The sequence below is a fragment of the Colias philodice genome, chromosome 14 (assembly GCF_061535455.1).
Source record: "Colias philodice isolate Cphi_HAF_F1 chromosome 14, ilColPhil1 Martin Lab GWU primary, whole genome shotgun sequence".
Lineage (NCBI taxonomy): Eukaryota > Metazoa > Arthropoda > Insecta > Lepidoptera > Pieridae > Colias > Colias philodice.
In genome coordinates this window covers 10599496-10616369 of record NC_143099.1, presented here as the reverse complement: position 1 = coordinate 10616369, position 16874 = coordinate 10599496, and the positions used below count along the sequence as shown (strand labels likewise).

General features: G+C 33.6%; 3 protein-coding genes across 3 annotated transcripts; 2 read left to right on the top strand and 1 right to left on the bottom strand.

Annotated features, from left to right (window-relative positions):
* Positions 1-238: 238 nt before the first annotated feature.
* On the top strand, positions 239-8534 carry LOC149483036 (transmembrane protein 127-like). Its single transcript, XM_089703198.1, has 5 exons — positions 239-450; positions 1379-1627; positions 3163-3462; positions 4530-4828; positions 6422-8534. The coding sequence occupies exons 1-4, from the start codon at positions 426-428 to the stop codon at positions 4814-4816; spliced, it is 861 nt and encodes a 286-aa protein (XP_089559324.1). The 5' UTR covers positions 239-425; the 3' UTR covers positions 4817-4828; positions 6422-8534.
* Positions 8535-9994: 1460 nt separating this feature from the next.
* Positions 9995-11066, bottom strand: LOC149483035 (uncharacterized). The gene is made up of 2 exons (XM_089703395.1): positions 10874-11066; positions 9995-10792 (listed from the first exon to the last, which is right to left on the bottom strand). Exons 1-2 carry the CDS (start codon positions 10937-10939, stop codon positions 10091-10093), a joined length of 768 nt encoding a protein of 255 aa, XP_089559521.1. The 5' UTR covers positions 10940-11066; the 3' UTR covers positions 9995-10090.
* Positions 11067-14328: 3262 nt separating this feature from the next.
* LOC149483034 (protein D2-like) lies at positions 14329-15475 on the top strand. Its single transcript, XM_089703536.1, has 4 exons — positions 14329-14631; positions 14768-14860; positions 15066-15120; positions 15272-15475. Exons 1-4 carry the CDS (start codon positions 14404-14406, stop codon positions 15463-15465), a joined length of 570 nt encoding a protein of 189 aa, XP_089559662.1. The 5' UTR covers positions 14329-14403; the 3' UTR covers positions 15466-15475.
* The last annotated feature ends 1399 nt before the right edge of the window (positions 15476-16874 follow it).

Here is a 16874-nt window from a genome sequence, read left to right as displayed (position 1 = left end):
TATCGGCTATCGCAATTTATAAATTTCAAAAGCGCACCATGATTCATCTCCCCATGAGAATGTAAACAGAAAAACTAACAAATAAACACACTTTCGCGTTTATAACATTAAAACCTTGATTAACATTACCATTACACAATAATTTTAAGTTTTGAATATTTTATATTATCTACGCGTGTATGTTGTTGAACCTCAGAGTGTTGAACACATTGTTGAATGTTGTCACATGACATCTGTCTACTGACTGTTTATAACTTTTATGACAGTGACAAAAAGTAAACCCGAGACATTTTGTGAATTTTAATAATTTTATTAAATTCATAGAATATTTTCTAAAGCCAGTGAATTGTTTCTCGATGATCGTAAATGCTTCTCATCATTATTTAAAAGTGTTACCTTGATTCAGTTCTCATGGTTTTTTCGTCATGGGTTGTTTAACTTGGATTCGAGGTATGACGATACCTTCCATGTTTTTAGAAAACAATTTATTTATTATGTACTTTTGCAGCATAACAGCTATTATATCAGAAGAAATTTCACAACGTTCAATGCTCATAAATTAACTTATTAATAAATTGAACTAAGAACTATCTGCTAATAAATGTGTATGGACGATACAAGGAAAAAGTATATAAAATAAATATAGAAAATACGCTGTTACTGTTGAACGTATCTGCCTATGTTAATATTATTTCAACACTCAAATACGCCAATGAATTTAAATGACCTCACCTAGTCTGTTTCACCCTTGGGGATAAAATGCTAATAATAGATTTAATATGATCATGTTGTGTTGCTGTTTTCATGTATTTTGTACTAAATTTATGATCTATTTGATCAATAATTTAAAAATGTTATAGGAAAGTATGAGAAAGTTAATGTATGCATTGTTTAAACTCTTTATTACTTAATGCTCTTGAATTACTTACATAAGTCTTGTTAGAATTTAAATGCAGTAATCATACATGTAACTTTACAATTATTTATTTACTAGCATACCACCCGCGACTTCGCCCGCTTTGTCTAAAACCTAATAAATTACATACTAAAACCTTCCTCTTGAATCACTCATTCTATTAAAAACCACATCAAAATCCGTTGCAAAGTTTTAAAGATTTAAGCATACAATAGGGACATAGGGACAGAGAAAGCGACTTTGTTTTATACTATGTAGTGATAGTGATTCTATCTTCATTTTATGTATGTTCTAACTATTTGTGTGATTAAAGGCTAAAGTAAAAAAATAAAGCTTTGCTTATAGATTGAAAACACAAAACAACATTCCTATTACTATTATTTTTCTCAATAATAAAACAACTTTTAAGAGTAGAAAAATAAATAAACATGGCAATACTACAATATTTTATTCTAATTCCAGGCCTCAAAATTGTGTTTCCTTTCAAAGATAAGGAATTGAACAAAATTGCTGCATTTTTTAACACCTGTACATTCCTGCTGACGTGCGCTGCGTTGGTGCAGCCGAGTTGGTTTAGAATTAAGGGATTGCATTGTACGCAGAGCCTGTCACTTACACAGTTCTTCACTTTTGATGATGATGGTGAAGAATCACAGATAGCGATACATCAGAATAATGAATTTGATGTTATGAGTGGCTCGGATTTTAATGGTGAGTTTTATATACAAAAAAAGAGTGTATGTGATGAGCATACATGTCTGAAGTGAAACTTCTTTGGCAAGTTTTAATAATACCAAAATCGTTGCCTTAATGGGGTACAATAATATAAGTCTTGTCATTATAAATAATTGTTGCAATTGTAAGTATGTTGTACATTAAAATGTATGACTAATCTACCTAGTATAGTTATAGGGTTTATGTAGTCTAGTTATATATCAGATAAAATCTTAAAAGAAAATTTATCATAATAGTGTTAGTCAACTGTTAGAGCTAGCGCGCACGAGCAACTGTCTCCGCAACTATTTTGTCTCTCCCATCAATTGTATGGGGAGTTGCGTCGCTACGTGCGCGCACTTTCATACTAGCCCATGGGTGGAGAGACAAAATAGTTGCGGAGACAAAGTTGCTCGTGCGCGCTAGCTCTTAACAATAAGGGATCATGCACAGAATTAATTTATACTATACATTTGAAAAGCAATTGATTAAGTAATGAAACTGAACATACCTGCTAACACTATTCATTTGTAATTGTTTAAACATTGCATGAATATTCATTGTCTATGTTATGAGTATAATGTACTTGTAAGACATACTTTGGGAAAATAATGAATCTCACATATGGATTGTTTCCATATAATTGTCTGTGTAGTTAGGTCAGTTACTTACCAATGGGTTTTATAGCTCTTATAAGAATAATGTAGGTTAAAAATTTATTTTGTCATGGCTGCATGCTGCATATATGATATATATCTATGATTTATTATAGATGAAACAAATATTGTATAATTTTCAAGGTATTGAAATCTATTGTGTCTTCTTGTAAAATTATTTATTATTTAGTAATAATAATTTTACAAAGTAGCTAAGTATAAAAATGATTACTTGAGAGTGATAAGGCACCATCTGTACAATATTTCTTGTATAATTTATAGTTGTTTATCACAACTGCACAATAAATTATAAATAAATTCTTGTATTGACTGACTTATTGCTTGCAGCTTCGCTATTAAATATTTTACCATGTTAAAACATAGCCAATATCACCCTTCTAACTATCTTCAGACATAAAAATCATGTCCCAAAGTTGATCTGTTGCAATATAAAATAAAGACAAACAAACAAACACACTTTTGCATCTATAATATATAAATTAAATGCTTAATTTGTTGCTTCAAGTAAATCTCGAGAACAGCTGAACCAATATTGTTAGTTTTTTTTTAAATATTCCTAGAAGTATTGATGAGGATAGTTCTTGTGGGGAGAAAACGTAAGGATGTACCACGGGGAAGGCAGGGCGGACCGCTGAAGCTGAAGAGTTTGTTTGTTTTTTGTTTGTTTGAACGCGCTTATCTCGGGAACTACTGGTCCGATTTGAAAAATTCTTTCGGTGTTAGATAGCCCATTTATCGAGGAAGGCTATAGGCTATATATCGTCACGCTAAGACCAATAGGAGCGGAGCAATGCGGGTGAAATCGCGGGGCACAGCTAGTTATTTTTATAACACGACACTGTTTATTCATTTCAGGTCTACCACCATGTACGACGCCGGAGATAATCACGCTAATGCGAATCTTAATTCTGCTATGCTTCATGGTGTTATTATGTTCCTGTATTGGAGTCTTAATAAACATAACAAGTTTAAACAGCAAGGCCATTAAAATGTTAAGAAGGAATGCAGTGCCGAGTATTATTTGTGTCTTCTGGGTGATCGCTATAGTTGGTGTGTGTTATTATACCACTGTGGTACTCGGGAATGCTAATAGCAGTGATCCAAATACAATACAAGTGGATTATGAATATGGATTTTATACTATTACTGGGGCTGGTGAGTTGTGTTATTTTATAAATTAACTAGCTTTAAAACCTAATTAATTACATACTAAAACCTTGCTCTTGAATCACTCTTATCTATGAAAAATCCGCATCAAAATCCATTGCATAGTTTTAAAGATTTAAGCATACATAGGTACATATAGGGACAAAGAAAGCGACTTTGTTTTATACTGTGTACCTTATATAATATACAGAAATGTAAGAAAATATTGTAATGCAAGGAGCATTACATAAATTCCTGATGATTAATTTTATAATAAATATTATTTAATAGTTAAAATGGGTTGTGTATTGTTTCATTGAAATCATTTACTAAGAATCTAATGAGGAAAATTAACTTCAAGCAGTTAACTACTAAATTGGGATGTATATAAAACTTCCTTGTATATTACCCCTACAAATCTGGATATTTAATATTATGAGATTTGTATTTACATTAATTGTAACATTTTATTCCTTAACTTGTGAAAAATATTTCATGCTGTAGCTAAAAAAGGACACATGATTGTATTGTTTGTTGTTCTTATACCAAAATTATATTATATTGATATAAACATATTGAATTGAGCTTTCCAAATGGATGGGCTATAAGCACAATAACAAAAAAATTACTTAACCCATTGAGCCCCAAGTGGCCCGATCGAGATCGAGTTCCGGGGCCTGAGTTATTAATATTAAATTTGGTAAATAAAATCAAAACAACTTTCAAACTACCTCCATAATATGTTTGATCACAATCAGTTAAGTCGTCTAACCACAACAATGTAAATAAAATTAACTGACTTACTTTCTAATTTCAAGTCATGTAATATTCAATACACATTCAATTATACTATACTAGCTTATTGCCCGCGGCTTCGCCCGCTTTGTCTAAAACCTAATAAATTGTATACTAAAACCTTCCTCTTGAATCACTTTATCTATTAAAAAAAACCGCAACAAAATCCGTTGCGTAGTTTCAAAGAATTAAGCATACAAAGGGACATAGGGACAGAGAAAGCGACTTTGTTTTATACTTATGTAGTGATGTTTTATTTATAAGTTGTATCTTTATTCTAGGTTGTATGGCGCTTCTCGCGTCAGCCGCTAACTTATGGGGGGCGCCACTTTCAAATGACGAGGACTTACAAAGACGTAACTTAATAGACGATTGGGATGGTTATGAAGCCCACAGTGTTGGGCCCACACCCTCCGTCCCAACACTACCTCCTTACACCCCAAGTGCTAACTACCCCAGTCCCAATTTCTCCCACCCCCCCTTTGCCCCACCAGTTTTAGGGTCTCAACAGTATTTCCCCTTTGATGACCTTTCTGCGTTACCCCCTCCACCGCCCTATACCCCGTAAGAAGTTATTATACACTCACCGGCATGGAATCTTGGCCACTGCAAATTTTTGGGTAAAATAACACTATTTCTTTTCTACTACAAAATTCAATAAAAATTTAATCAAAACTAGTTACTTTAATGTTTTTACTAACTTTTAGTAATAATTGGAAGTTCATAAGAAGTACTACCGCGTAGATATGAATTAAACAAGAATTTACGCTTTTCCTGTGAAATTTAAATGATTTCTTAAAAAATGCAGAAAAATTAGAAAGAACGTTTCCATAAAAAAAATTGAACCTTTTAATATAGGGTGTTTCCTTCTCTTTCCTTAAACACTGTTTGAATCCAGTCTGGCATACTCTGGAAGACATTTTTGATGTCCACTTGAGCTATAGTGTACCAAACGGTCCCAGCTGTATTTCTAAGCTCATCTAACATTGGTGCTGGGTTGGAATCGAACTTTATGTTTCTTTTAAGCATGTCCCAGATGTGTTCTATTGGATTAAGATGCGGGCTACGAGCTGGCCACTCCAATTTTTCAATAATAACCTCTTGAAGGTACTCTTATACGCATCGTACGACACGCGGACGTGCGTTATAGTGTATTAGTAGCAAATTTTCTTCACTGATAAACCTGTAATAGGGCTGAACATGTTCCTGGAGAATTTCCTCAATGTACCTGATCAAATTTAAGGCATTATCTACGATAACTAACTCCGTGTGAGCATCGGAACTTATACCTCCCCATACCATTATTGACCCTCCATGAAAAATCGCAGTTTGAGTGTGGTGATGGGTGAAAACCTCTCTTCTCATCCCCTCTATACTGACTCTTGGCTATCAGAAGCTCGTAAAGTGCGTTAGCAGTCATCTGTGAACACCTCACGAGCGCACTGGCTGTGGGTCCGGTTTTCATGTTCTCGTGCAAAACGAAGACGTGCTTCTCTGTGATGTCTGAGGAGTTCTGGACGGCGTGCTGGTCTGCAAACCTTCAAATTAACTTCCTTCATTAGTTTTCTCACCGATTGCTCACTCACATTTCTTATCCTGGTGTTTTAGAGCCGGTGGTGTATCTCAAAAACTGTCAGAAAGCCATTTCTGAGTATCTCTTGAACAATAAACGGGTCTTCTTGAGCTGATGTGCACCTCACGCCTTCATTTTCTGGTCTGCACGTGTAGCTACCAGTCTCCTGGTATCTTCTCCATGCATAGTGCACCGCTGAACGTGGTACGTACTGTACATTAGGTACTTTACGTTGCGGCAGTCATTGGTCTGACATTGTGATGGCCTGAGCAGGTTGTTCAGATGTTAACGGCATTTTTTATTGTTTGTTATGATCATTGACCACAGTACAATAATAACAATATCTTAAAACGTCATATACGATATCGAAAAAAGTTTAAAACGAACAATTCGTAACTTCGGCTTAACCGCACAAATCACAAATTTCGAGTAACTCTTAAAAAGTGGTAAAAGATTATTCTCAAACTTAATGATTTCTTACCATAACATTAAACAAATAATATGTTAACATATCTGCATACAAAAAAATCGTGAAAAACACTTCAAACTTTTTTTATCGGCAAATTTGTAAGTGGCCAAGATTCCGTGCCGGTGAGTGTATAATGGACCCTCTTCACAATGGCCAGCGATGGTCAAGTAGAGGCAATCACGATAGTGTAGACCTAAGTGTACCTAAATGACCGTTATTGTAGATGTTTTTTCCTAATCACAATTTTCATGGCGGCAAACATCGACAGTCATTTTTGGGCCAACACTGCCCATTGTGAAGAGGGCCCATAATGGTCCGACAATAAGCTATTTGTCTATGCGGTTTTTTGTTCATTTCGTACTTTAATACTGAGTGGAAGATATTATGCTAGTAATTTTTAATTGTTAATAATTGTGACTGTACGATTGTACGGTTTTGAATTTATATTTTCGTATTTAAATATTGTTTTTACAATATTTCAAAGTTATTTGTTTGCTTAAAATGTTCTATTGATTTGGTTTTAGAATGTATTTTATGGTAATTATAAATTATAAAGTCCAAACATATCTTCCACTTATGTTTACAGAAAATAATTAGTTTGTCAGGCGTTTACTGTATTTGTTTGAAAGTATGAGATTTACAAAAAAATAAATAATAAAAAGAAAAATATTCAATGAATAGCGGTATGAATATATCCTTTCACAGTTGAATAAAGAAATGTCCATACCATCAGCTTATATGGTAAACGCCTAATAAAAAATATATAAAAATATAATGTTTTCTTTTGCTAAAGAACATTAATTAAACTTACAACGAGAAGCAATAAAAAGCCTTTTAGCATAGATATAGTATATCAAAGAATATGTGATATAATCCTAGATACTAGCATCTTCTGTAAGATGAAACTTTTGCTTTTTACTTATGTATATGTGTTATAATTGCAGTACATTACAATATTGTATAAATTCGTTTGTTAATATGTACTTCGGAAGTTCGGAAGCATATCAATTGCCTATCTCATATCCGACTGGTATGGTTTTAAATTAATACTAAAGATATATTTATGAAAGTAATAATATTTTTATGTAAGGTTGTGAAATTACTCGTTTAAAATTTTACATTGGCGTTATAAAATTTCTTGCGCTTGTGCCATTTGAACACAGATAAACTAAAAACATAATTGCAATGTTTAAAATCGTATTTGATTAAAAAATCTGAGGGTTGATAAGTATTATGAGACGATTAAAATAGTGTTCATATAGTGTTCGCAACTGATTTGAATATCACAATTTTTAAGAGATTTGCAGCTGTTAGATCTATCAATGATTTCAATATCTATTCATTGAATTGATTGCAATACCCTTATATTATTTTTATCAACCCTCTTATAACATAATATCTCTTGCAATAATGAGGTTTTCAAGATTAAAATAGAAGTTTTTAACTGAAATATACATGATGGTTATTTATATTGTATTTCACATAATACATATTATGGTTTTTATTCAGCATAATATTATAGCTCCGAATATTTAATCTCCTTCAAAGTATTTCTCCTATAGTTGGTATAAACATTTATTTGAACATAGTCCTTAGTTTGCCAAGTATGTTTCTTATTATATTATAATTTATATTTAATTATTATTAAGTTATAAGCGATATAACAGTGCAGTATATATTTTTTTGTATATTGAGTTACTTGGATTGGTAAATAATTACTTTTTTAGGGTCATATACTTTATTAAGTATAACTCTATGGGTTTTTTAGCCTTCGGTTTTTAACATCGTATAAAAAGTTTGGTTCAAAATTCTCTTCATTTTCAACTCGAATTTTAGTCGTGTATTTTCTATTAGATTTTCATTTTCAAACAATTTCATCTGTAATTAACTAATGTTATTCTAAATAATAAATTATTTGTTAGTTCTCTCTGAAGAAAAATCTCAAGTGATAAGCGAAATATCAAACTTCCCAATAAGTGTTCATAAAGTGATCTGAAATTGAAACTCAAAATTAAAAATAAATTTAATAGAAGTATGTTGTCGTAATTTCTGGTGTATATGTTGTGTTACCAAAAATATAATCTTGTTATCATTACTATAGCATTATTTGTTAATGTGTACATTGTTTAGAATAAGTATACCTAGTTATTACTAGTTAGCCAATTGGAAAATTATTTTTACATTTCATATAAGAGTAAGATTTTATTTTTATGTAAAACCAGTATGTAATACATTTAAAAATTATTATTGTCTTTTATTTTAATACCCTTTTTCAAAATTACACACATGTACCTACTTACTAAATAACTGAAAAACTACTTCTACCAATTCTAAAAATTCTTATACTACTAGAAACTAATATAATTTACCCACTAGCTGTGCCCCGCAGTTTTACCCGCATTGCTCTTGTTGGTCCTAACGTGATGATATTATAGCCTTTAACCTTCCTTGATAAATGGGCTATCTAACACCGAAAGAATTTTTAAAATCAGACCAGTAGCACAGTATTACAATATTATTTCCTACAGTAAGGAATCGCCTTTGATGTCGCGCGATGCCGCCGCCAGCGTAGGTACACGCTGCCACACGAAAATACGCTAGGGTTGCAACAAATGGGAAATAAAACAATTTTGATTATTAATATTATGACGAAATCATTTATTCATATGTACATTCAAAATAATTGCGATTATTAAATCTGATGTAATTATTTGTTCATAAATATATAATTACAGATATTGCACTGCTAAATATTATTTACGTGGACACTTTATTTTTGGATGTTCTTAATTGTATATTATACCATTTAACTAAGTAATGCATTCGCATTGGGATGTACAATCTGATTAGAAAATAATGAGGACAACATATACATAGCTTTGATTTTAATTCAACAGATACAATTTATACAATCTTTCCTTTTTCTTTCTTTTTTATATTGTTTCCTTCTGGGATTTCAATGTAGATTTACATCCGTAAACGGAACAGTTTTTGCGCGTCATAATAGAATATGTAAGTACCTATGTATAATAAAATTATTACACAAAAAATACGACTGCGTCATCCTTTCGCGATAGTTAATGCAAACTCAGCGTGATTGCATTAAGCGGCCCGCGTCGCCCGACCCCCCGCCAGTTCCCCTCCGTTTCTCTGCACAAGTACATTCGTCGTCATACTGTAGGATGGTAATACTGTGCCAGTAGTCCCTGATATTACTTGCTCTGTGGTCCCTGAGATTAGCGTGTTCAAACAAACAAAAAAAATTCTTCAGCTTTATAATATTAGTATAGATTATTATCAACAGAGGCCTAATTATATTCGCATCTATACAACTATATATACTGTACATTGCAATGTAAAATGGTGTGGTACATTAAATGATTAAAATATAAATCAAGCAGTTTCTGTTCCCGTGGGATTTTAGAGATAGAAACTTTCATATTTCTCAGGTCTCATACTATCTTCATACCAAATTTTATCCAAATCGGCTCAGTGTGTTAGGACTTAGGCGTAAAGACATACATAATTACTTTCGCATTTATAATATCAGTAGCTATTAAATTTATTAAATTTAAAATAAGAAATTAGCAATCGCATAGCAACTTACAAATTAAAACTTACAATAATATTAAAAACAAACAGATATAGGATAATTATTATAGTATTATCTACAATTTTTAATCTGGGTCAATAATAAGACATAGTCACAACATCAAATACATTTATTAAATTAAATAACATTTATCAACATTCAACATTCATTCTTAAGACAACAACAATATATTATGAACTAGAATGACTCATTCGTTTCCCTTGGAAGCGTTGAAATCCATATTATGCTTGTGCGCGCCAGGTTCCTTGCTTGGATACTCGATGAAATATTTGTTCTTTATTGTCAGCGAAGGATGATGATCCTCTTCAGTTATTATGTTCAAATATCTGATCCTCTCTTTTTCCAAATAATTGACCCTTTCCTTGAAAGTTGCATTTTCATCCTTTAAAACTTCCACTTGCAATACCAGCTGCTCAACCAGAGCGTGCAGATTCTGACTGAGAATCTGCAATTCTTCAATGACAACTTGTTGCGATTTCTTTTTTTTCTTAGCCTCTTTAACCTCTTTGGGATCACTGGTTTCACCAACAGCTATCTCTTGGTTCAGTGACAATTTGCTGAGCAAATTATCTGATTCGTTGATGTTTTTATAAATCGCGACTTGAATCTTCGCAGCATCCGTGATGTCGATATTTGGATCCTTGCTCATATTTTTTATTGCGTCCATTGCCTTCTTAACACGAACATATTGTTCCTTCTTGCTTTCAATCAAGTCCTTCTGTTTGAGGTGATAGCTGTGCTGGAGTGAGATCGATTCTAAAGCAACAGTTGATGACGTAGATTTCATAGCGTCCAACAGAAGTTCGGCGGCATTGTGATGGCATTGCAATGCTTCCTCGTATCTATTATGTTTCAAGTGGGCTTCAGCTCGCCTTTGCTGCTGATGAGCCTGAAAAAAAGACAACCCTTATGAAAATCAATACTCAGTTAATGCGTAGGTAGGTAGTATTAGGAAAAAAAGAGAGCTCACCAAGTTTAATGGATGGTTTTCCATTTCTCCATCTATTTTTGGTTTAATGCACTGTAAGAATGACATGATTATATGTGTATTATCATAATACGTCTGAATTTATTATAAATAATTTCTCTCTGCGAGAGATGTAAATACTGCAATGGCTGTTTGAATACGACTAGACAAAAATATTTACATTGTCAATTTGACTTGACAGAAATATCGACCACCTGTGGAGTTTATACGTTCCGTTACACTGCGCAGTGCGCTGTGCGCACCACCTACGCACTGCGCAATGCGCACTGCGACTGTTGCTATCCCACCGCAGAGAGCATGAGATTGAAAATTAAATGTGGGCGTCCTTATTTATTTCTTTTCCTTCCTTTGATGTCCTGTCATGTCATGTCCTGTCTTGAGCTACAGAATGTCGCTATTGCAGTCTCATCATTTTATTTAGTGACTATGATGGCTGGCGTCCACTAAGCGGATCGGGCCGGGCCGCATCGCAACGCAAAAATACGCCGGCCTATGTTTTGTATGAAACATCGCCCATTAGCGACGGATCGGGCCGGGGCGGGCCGCAACGCATTGGCGGATATCGCTTCGCAGGCGGATTTCTGCCGGCGGTGCGCTGCGCGGCTGCGGCCCGGCCCGCCCCGACCCGTCTAGTGGACGCAGGCAGGCGGATGTGAGCGGCGAGCATCTGTTAGATAAAATCCGCCTAGGCGGTCCGCCGCGCCCCGTACGAGCAAACAGCGCGTCCATTAGAGACGGCCCGTTGCGATGCGGCCCGGCCCGATCCGCCTGTAATGGACGCCTAGCATGAAATGTAACATGTTCGATAAATAAAAGCTGATGTTAAAAGCACATGTTCTGTGTGTTAAAGTTTCAATTTTTTTTGAATTTACTGTCGATACCTACTTTTCTTGAAACGATTCAAAACTGTTTTTTTTATTTCATACACTTGTCATCTGATTATATTTCAGTAGTTACCTAATGTTTTAAGACACAATACCTACAAAAAAATTTCATGTTTTACCATCAACCTACCATATTTGAAGGTTTCGGCTGTGGTTTCGGCCCATTTCGGCCCTAGTCTTTTAAGGTTTTTTTTTTCTGTGGGTTTTTACAAGATGCTGGCGTTATTTCCGAATTTCGCCACCCGCCAAACATTTGATAGCAAAGTATCAAAAAAGAAATTAGAGAAATGAATGACAGGAAAATTTTGGCGTGAGGTACCTAAATAATATACAGAAAGATCGGGTATATTTTTACAATAATTATATTGACAACCTTACCTTATATCTTATAATAATTTATGTTTTAATTAAATGATATCTAGAGATCTTCGAAGATATTGGCGTGAGAAAGTTAAAAATCTGTCATCATCAAAAAAATCAGTAGCTGCCAAAATTTTGTCTTACAAAATATTTCTAAGGCCAATTTTACTTTTTAATTGGTTTGAATATAAGCCGCGAGATATGGAAAAGCTAGAACTTTATGCTTTGAAAGGAATATTCGGAAATGGAAACAGAAAACTTTGGTATGAAAATCTTGCTGATGTCACTATTAGTAAATATACAAGAATAGAGCAAATAAGATGGAAACGAGCCACTGGAACACCAACTTGCTTTTTACGTAATATCATTCATAAAACCAATAAAGCACGTAAAGACAGCAGTTTTTATTTAAGAGTGTACAATCAACGAATTTAGAATAAAATATTATGTTTATTAAAACCACGAGTATTATTTGATGCTTGCATATCTAATAATATAAGTTCAGAGTTACGTAGGTACCTACTTATTAAAAATTAATATGTCTATATTAGCACAGACTAATAATAATATACTACGATATTAGGTATCACCCCATTCACTTGCAACACATAGCAAGTAATATAGACTTGCAGTATCAAGTAAATACGAGAGGAGGATATTCATTTCCAAAGAGATATTATTTACCACGTAGGTACCTATATTTTCATAATAGGTATTGCACCTAGGTACCCTATGAGCTATGACCATAGAAATCTAATTATCAGTGCCTTGTTATTTAAATTTCTATGGCTATGACTATCCTGACAACATCATTTTCCTGTATGTATTTCTTTTCGATAGGTAACTAAGGGCTTCGTTATAATTTAGCTGGATGCATTTTACTATACTAGTGTAGGTCAAGCTCTGGTCAGTAATGTCACTTACGATATTGTTCGTGTAAATTTATATTTTCGACGGCAACAGTAAAATCTTGTTGCGCTAATATTCGTGTTATTTGTTTTGTATACTGAACATTTGTAAAAATATTTTATTTGGTTATCATTTAAATACTTACGTTAAGAAAAACAAATAATAGCGATAACTGATACCTAAGTCGTATAATTTATTGATTGAAAGATTTAATACTTTTTCTAACATCGGTCGCACCAACGTATTTTTCGACGTTTTCGTATTTTCAAACGCTTCTGTACCGTCTCCTCACACTTCAATAATTGTCTCCATCGCAGGCGTTCATTGCGAATATGATCGACAATATTCACATCCTTGTACTGATGATAAATATAATTGATACGCTGCGACTGTTTCACGGTATACCAACACCTAGATTTATATAATTTGAGCAACGTGAAAATCTCAAAATGCAATAGTTTTCTAGCACAGTTACTTGATAGTGACCAGACCTCGCAACCGTATGTCAAGATAGGTCTTATAAACATTTTATAAATGGCAAATTTGATACGAGCTCGTAAGTTTGGATCGCACAAGAGACTTCTGTGGTCTTGGCACCAGACACTTGCACAATGAATTCGTCTTGCTATTTCCAATTTCATGGGTTTCCCTTTTAGGCGGTACATACCACGTGAATGTCTGCTTCCTGATTTCATTTTAGTATGGTTGTTTCTGCTTGTTTATAGCGAATTGAAATACCTACCTACTCAAATCATTTATGAATTTTGATAGATTGTAAAGCTTTGATAACTCTAGCACAATTAGGTATTTAGTTTTTACGTCAAAGTCAATTGGGTATAAGGTATAGTCCAAAGTCTAGAGGAAAGTCAAATCACAGAAAAATAAGTTTTTATGTTTATTTTATTCATACAACAGCTGATAATCTATACCAATATTATAAAGCTGAAGAGTTTGTTTGTTTGTTTGGAACTACTGGTCTGATTTCAAAAATTATTTCGGTGTTAGATAGCCCATTTATCGAGGAAGGCTATATATCATCACGCTAAGACCAATATAGGATCGGAGCAATGCGGGTGAAACCGCGGGGAAATGCTAGTGGTAGATAACTACAGAACCCCTCGTCCGAGAGTCCGACACGTATGACGTACTTGTTCGGATTTTTTTGTCAGAGCCAAAAAAAGTAACAATATGTACTGTTTAAAATTGTTTTGTTACGTAAGTATAGGCTACGTTTACGACTTGAACTAACGCGTACCGATAACAAACAACTGAAATAATGGAAAAATGTAGGAACGTAACAAGCCAAACCAATTAGTTTTGGTTTAGAATTAGTCGCGATTAGAACTTGGTGTTAAAACAATGATTCTGCTCCTTATTGCTTTTATAATAAAACCCATTTTCGGAGCACAGCAGCAGCAATGCACTCTTGTAGATGTTAAGAGCCTTCTTGAAGGATGTGAGAGACTGACTGGCTTGAATGTGACCAGTGTAGGGGGTACTATCGTCAATGATCATAATTGCGATGTCCTGCTGCCAAAACAAGTGTTTATGGAAGAACCTTTGTTTCAGTATCCTTTGGCGGACTCGGTAAGCGATGCATTCCAGAAATTATTGTATGTATACTGCAGGCTCTTTTATTGAACACCACTAACAATCTATTCGATTTAAAACGCACAATACAGTTTACGCTATAATGAAAAAAATTTATATGATTATTTTACAGAAAAAGTTTTACACAATTATAATGGTAGACCCTGATGCGCCACCTCAGTTGGATGGTGAATTTTATTTACACATGATAAAGTCGAACATTCCGGTAAGTTTCAGTTGGTATCAAAAGTAAGAAAAAAATTACCTACTTAATCGAAAAAAAGTAACTAAGTAGTTATATAGGTACTTAATTAAAATTTAAAGGATGGATTTCAATACATTTTTCGTTATTGTGAAAAAACATAATATGTAAGAATAAATTACTTCACTGCTTTTTATATCAGTTACAAATTCTTTTTTTAATTTTCCAGGGACTAGCTTTGAAAGCGAAAGAAAGCATAAAAACCGTTGGAATAGACTACAGAGGTAAAATATTAATTTAATTACTTAAATGATTACTTTCCTATTACACGAAAATTTTTTTAAAATGGTAGTTTTATACGATTAATGATTCGTCGAATAAGTTTTATCCAAGCATTGAAAAATCGGCCCTTATTTTAATTTTTATTATTAACAGGTTATAAGCCACCAACGCCACCTCGCGGCACCGGCCCGCACCGCTACATGTCGTTGCTATACGAACAAGCGGATGGGAATAACTTTTTGCCAACAGTGCCATCTTCACGCAGTCGCTTCGTACTAGCAAACTGGTTGAGAGGCAAGAATCTATGCGGACCTGTGGCGTCGACGCAGTTCCGAGTGCAGTACTAGATGGCGCTGTAATAAAGCAGATTTCTGTAGAAGTGGTTATCTGTGGCCTGTGTGTGGGCCTGTGGTATTAAGTGATTATGAATACTTGATGAATACATTACATATTTATGTATTAATATCTGTACAACGCGTCGCATTTTTATTTGCATTTATTTCAAGTATACTATGAACTACATCAAATTTTACTAGTACTGTGTTAGCTACTAAAATATTCTGTGCTAGTACCTACCTAAAATTAATTAGGATTAACAATTTTTTTATTGTTCTAAAGCTAAGTTATAAAGGCTCTAATCCTGTAGGCTGTATTCTATAAAAAGGAAACAACAAATAATACAAGAAGTTGAAGTTCATACATTGATACATTTTAGAAATCAATAAATTAATGAAAACATTTAAATATGTATTTTTCTTTTAATTATTGTTTCTGAAACGCATCAACATAGTCAATAGGCACTTTGTTTCGACGCTTTACCACGTATTGGTCCTGCTCGTAGCGGGGAAGGTAGGTAGGTACACCCTCACTGAAGATTAGCGTGAAGTGATGAAAAATACTCTTTAAAAGTAGTATACGCTTGCGAGCTCGGTTTCCCACTCTGCAGTTATAAAAATCTTAAATTTGTCTGTTAAAACTTATCCTTCCTTATCTCTACACTTAAATAATCAAAGTCTCTACAATATAATATAATCGAAACCCTGTTTGTTACGCTTCCAAGCCTAAATTATTGAACCAATTTGGGGGGATTAGAAATGACATTAATAGCTTTTTGTCAATAAAAGAAAACTAGAAACTAGGTCGAAATGTGTAGAGCTATTTCGAAGTGGTGATCGGAAAGCTGGTACGAAATAAAACAAAACTTTCTTACTTCATTAAATTATTTTATTTCCAAGAAATGGCTAGTTAGCAAAGCTCGAGCATCAATTTCGACACAGTCGAGTTGAAAAATAATACCTATTTAAGCGCGTAGGCTGCGCACGCGACACTCCGCCGCCCACGCACGTCGTTCATTTATTTATATTTATAATTTTATAATATATTTACGTTTCATCCATTCTTATTTTATATGGCTACCGAATTTGTTTTCCCTTCGATATTATGTGATTATGGCAAAGGTTGTGATTTGGTGTGGGTTTTTGAAATTTACTTATGGTACGAAAAATAGGTATAAGTATGTACCTACTATAGATAGACGTATGTAATTATGTCTTAATATTTGGTGTGATAATATTGCCATAAATACAATTACATACACAATATGTGAATGTTTTTGTATTAGTAGTAAATAGTAATGAATTCATACTAAAATATTAAACTTTACCTTCTTCTTCCGCGTTGTTATTGTTACTTATTTAAAATTTAACAGTCAAACTCAATTGATTACAATATGGCTCATGCCTAATTAAAAATAAAT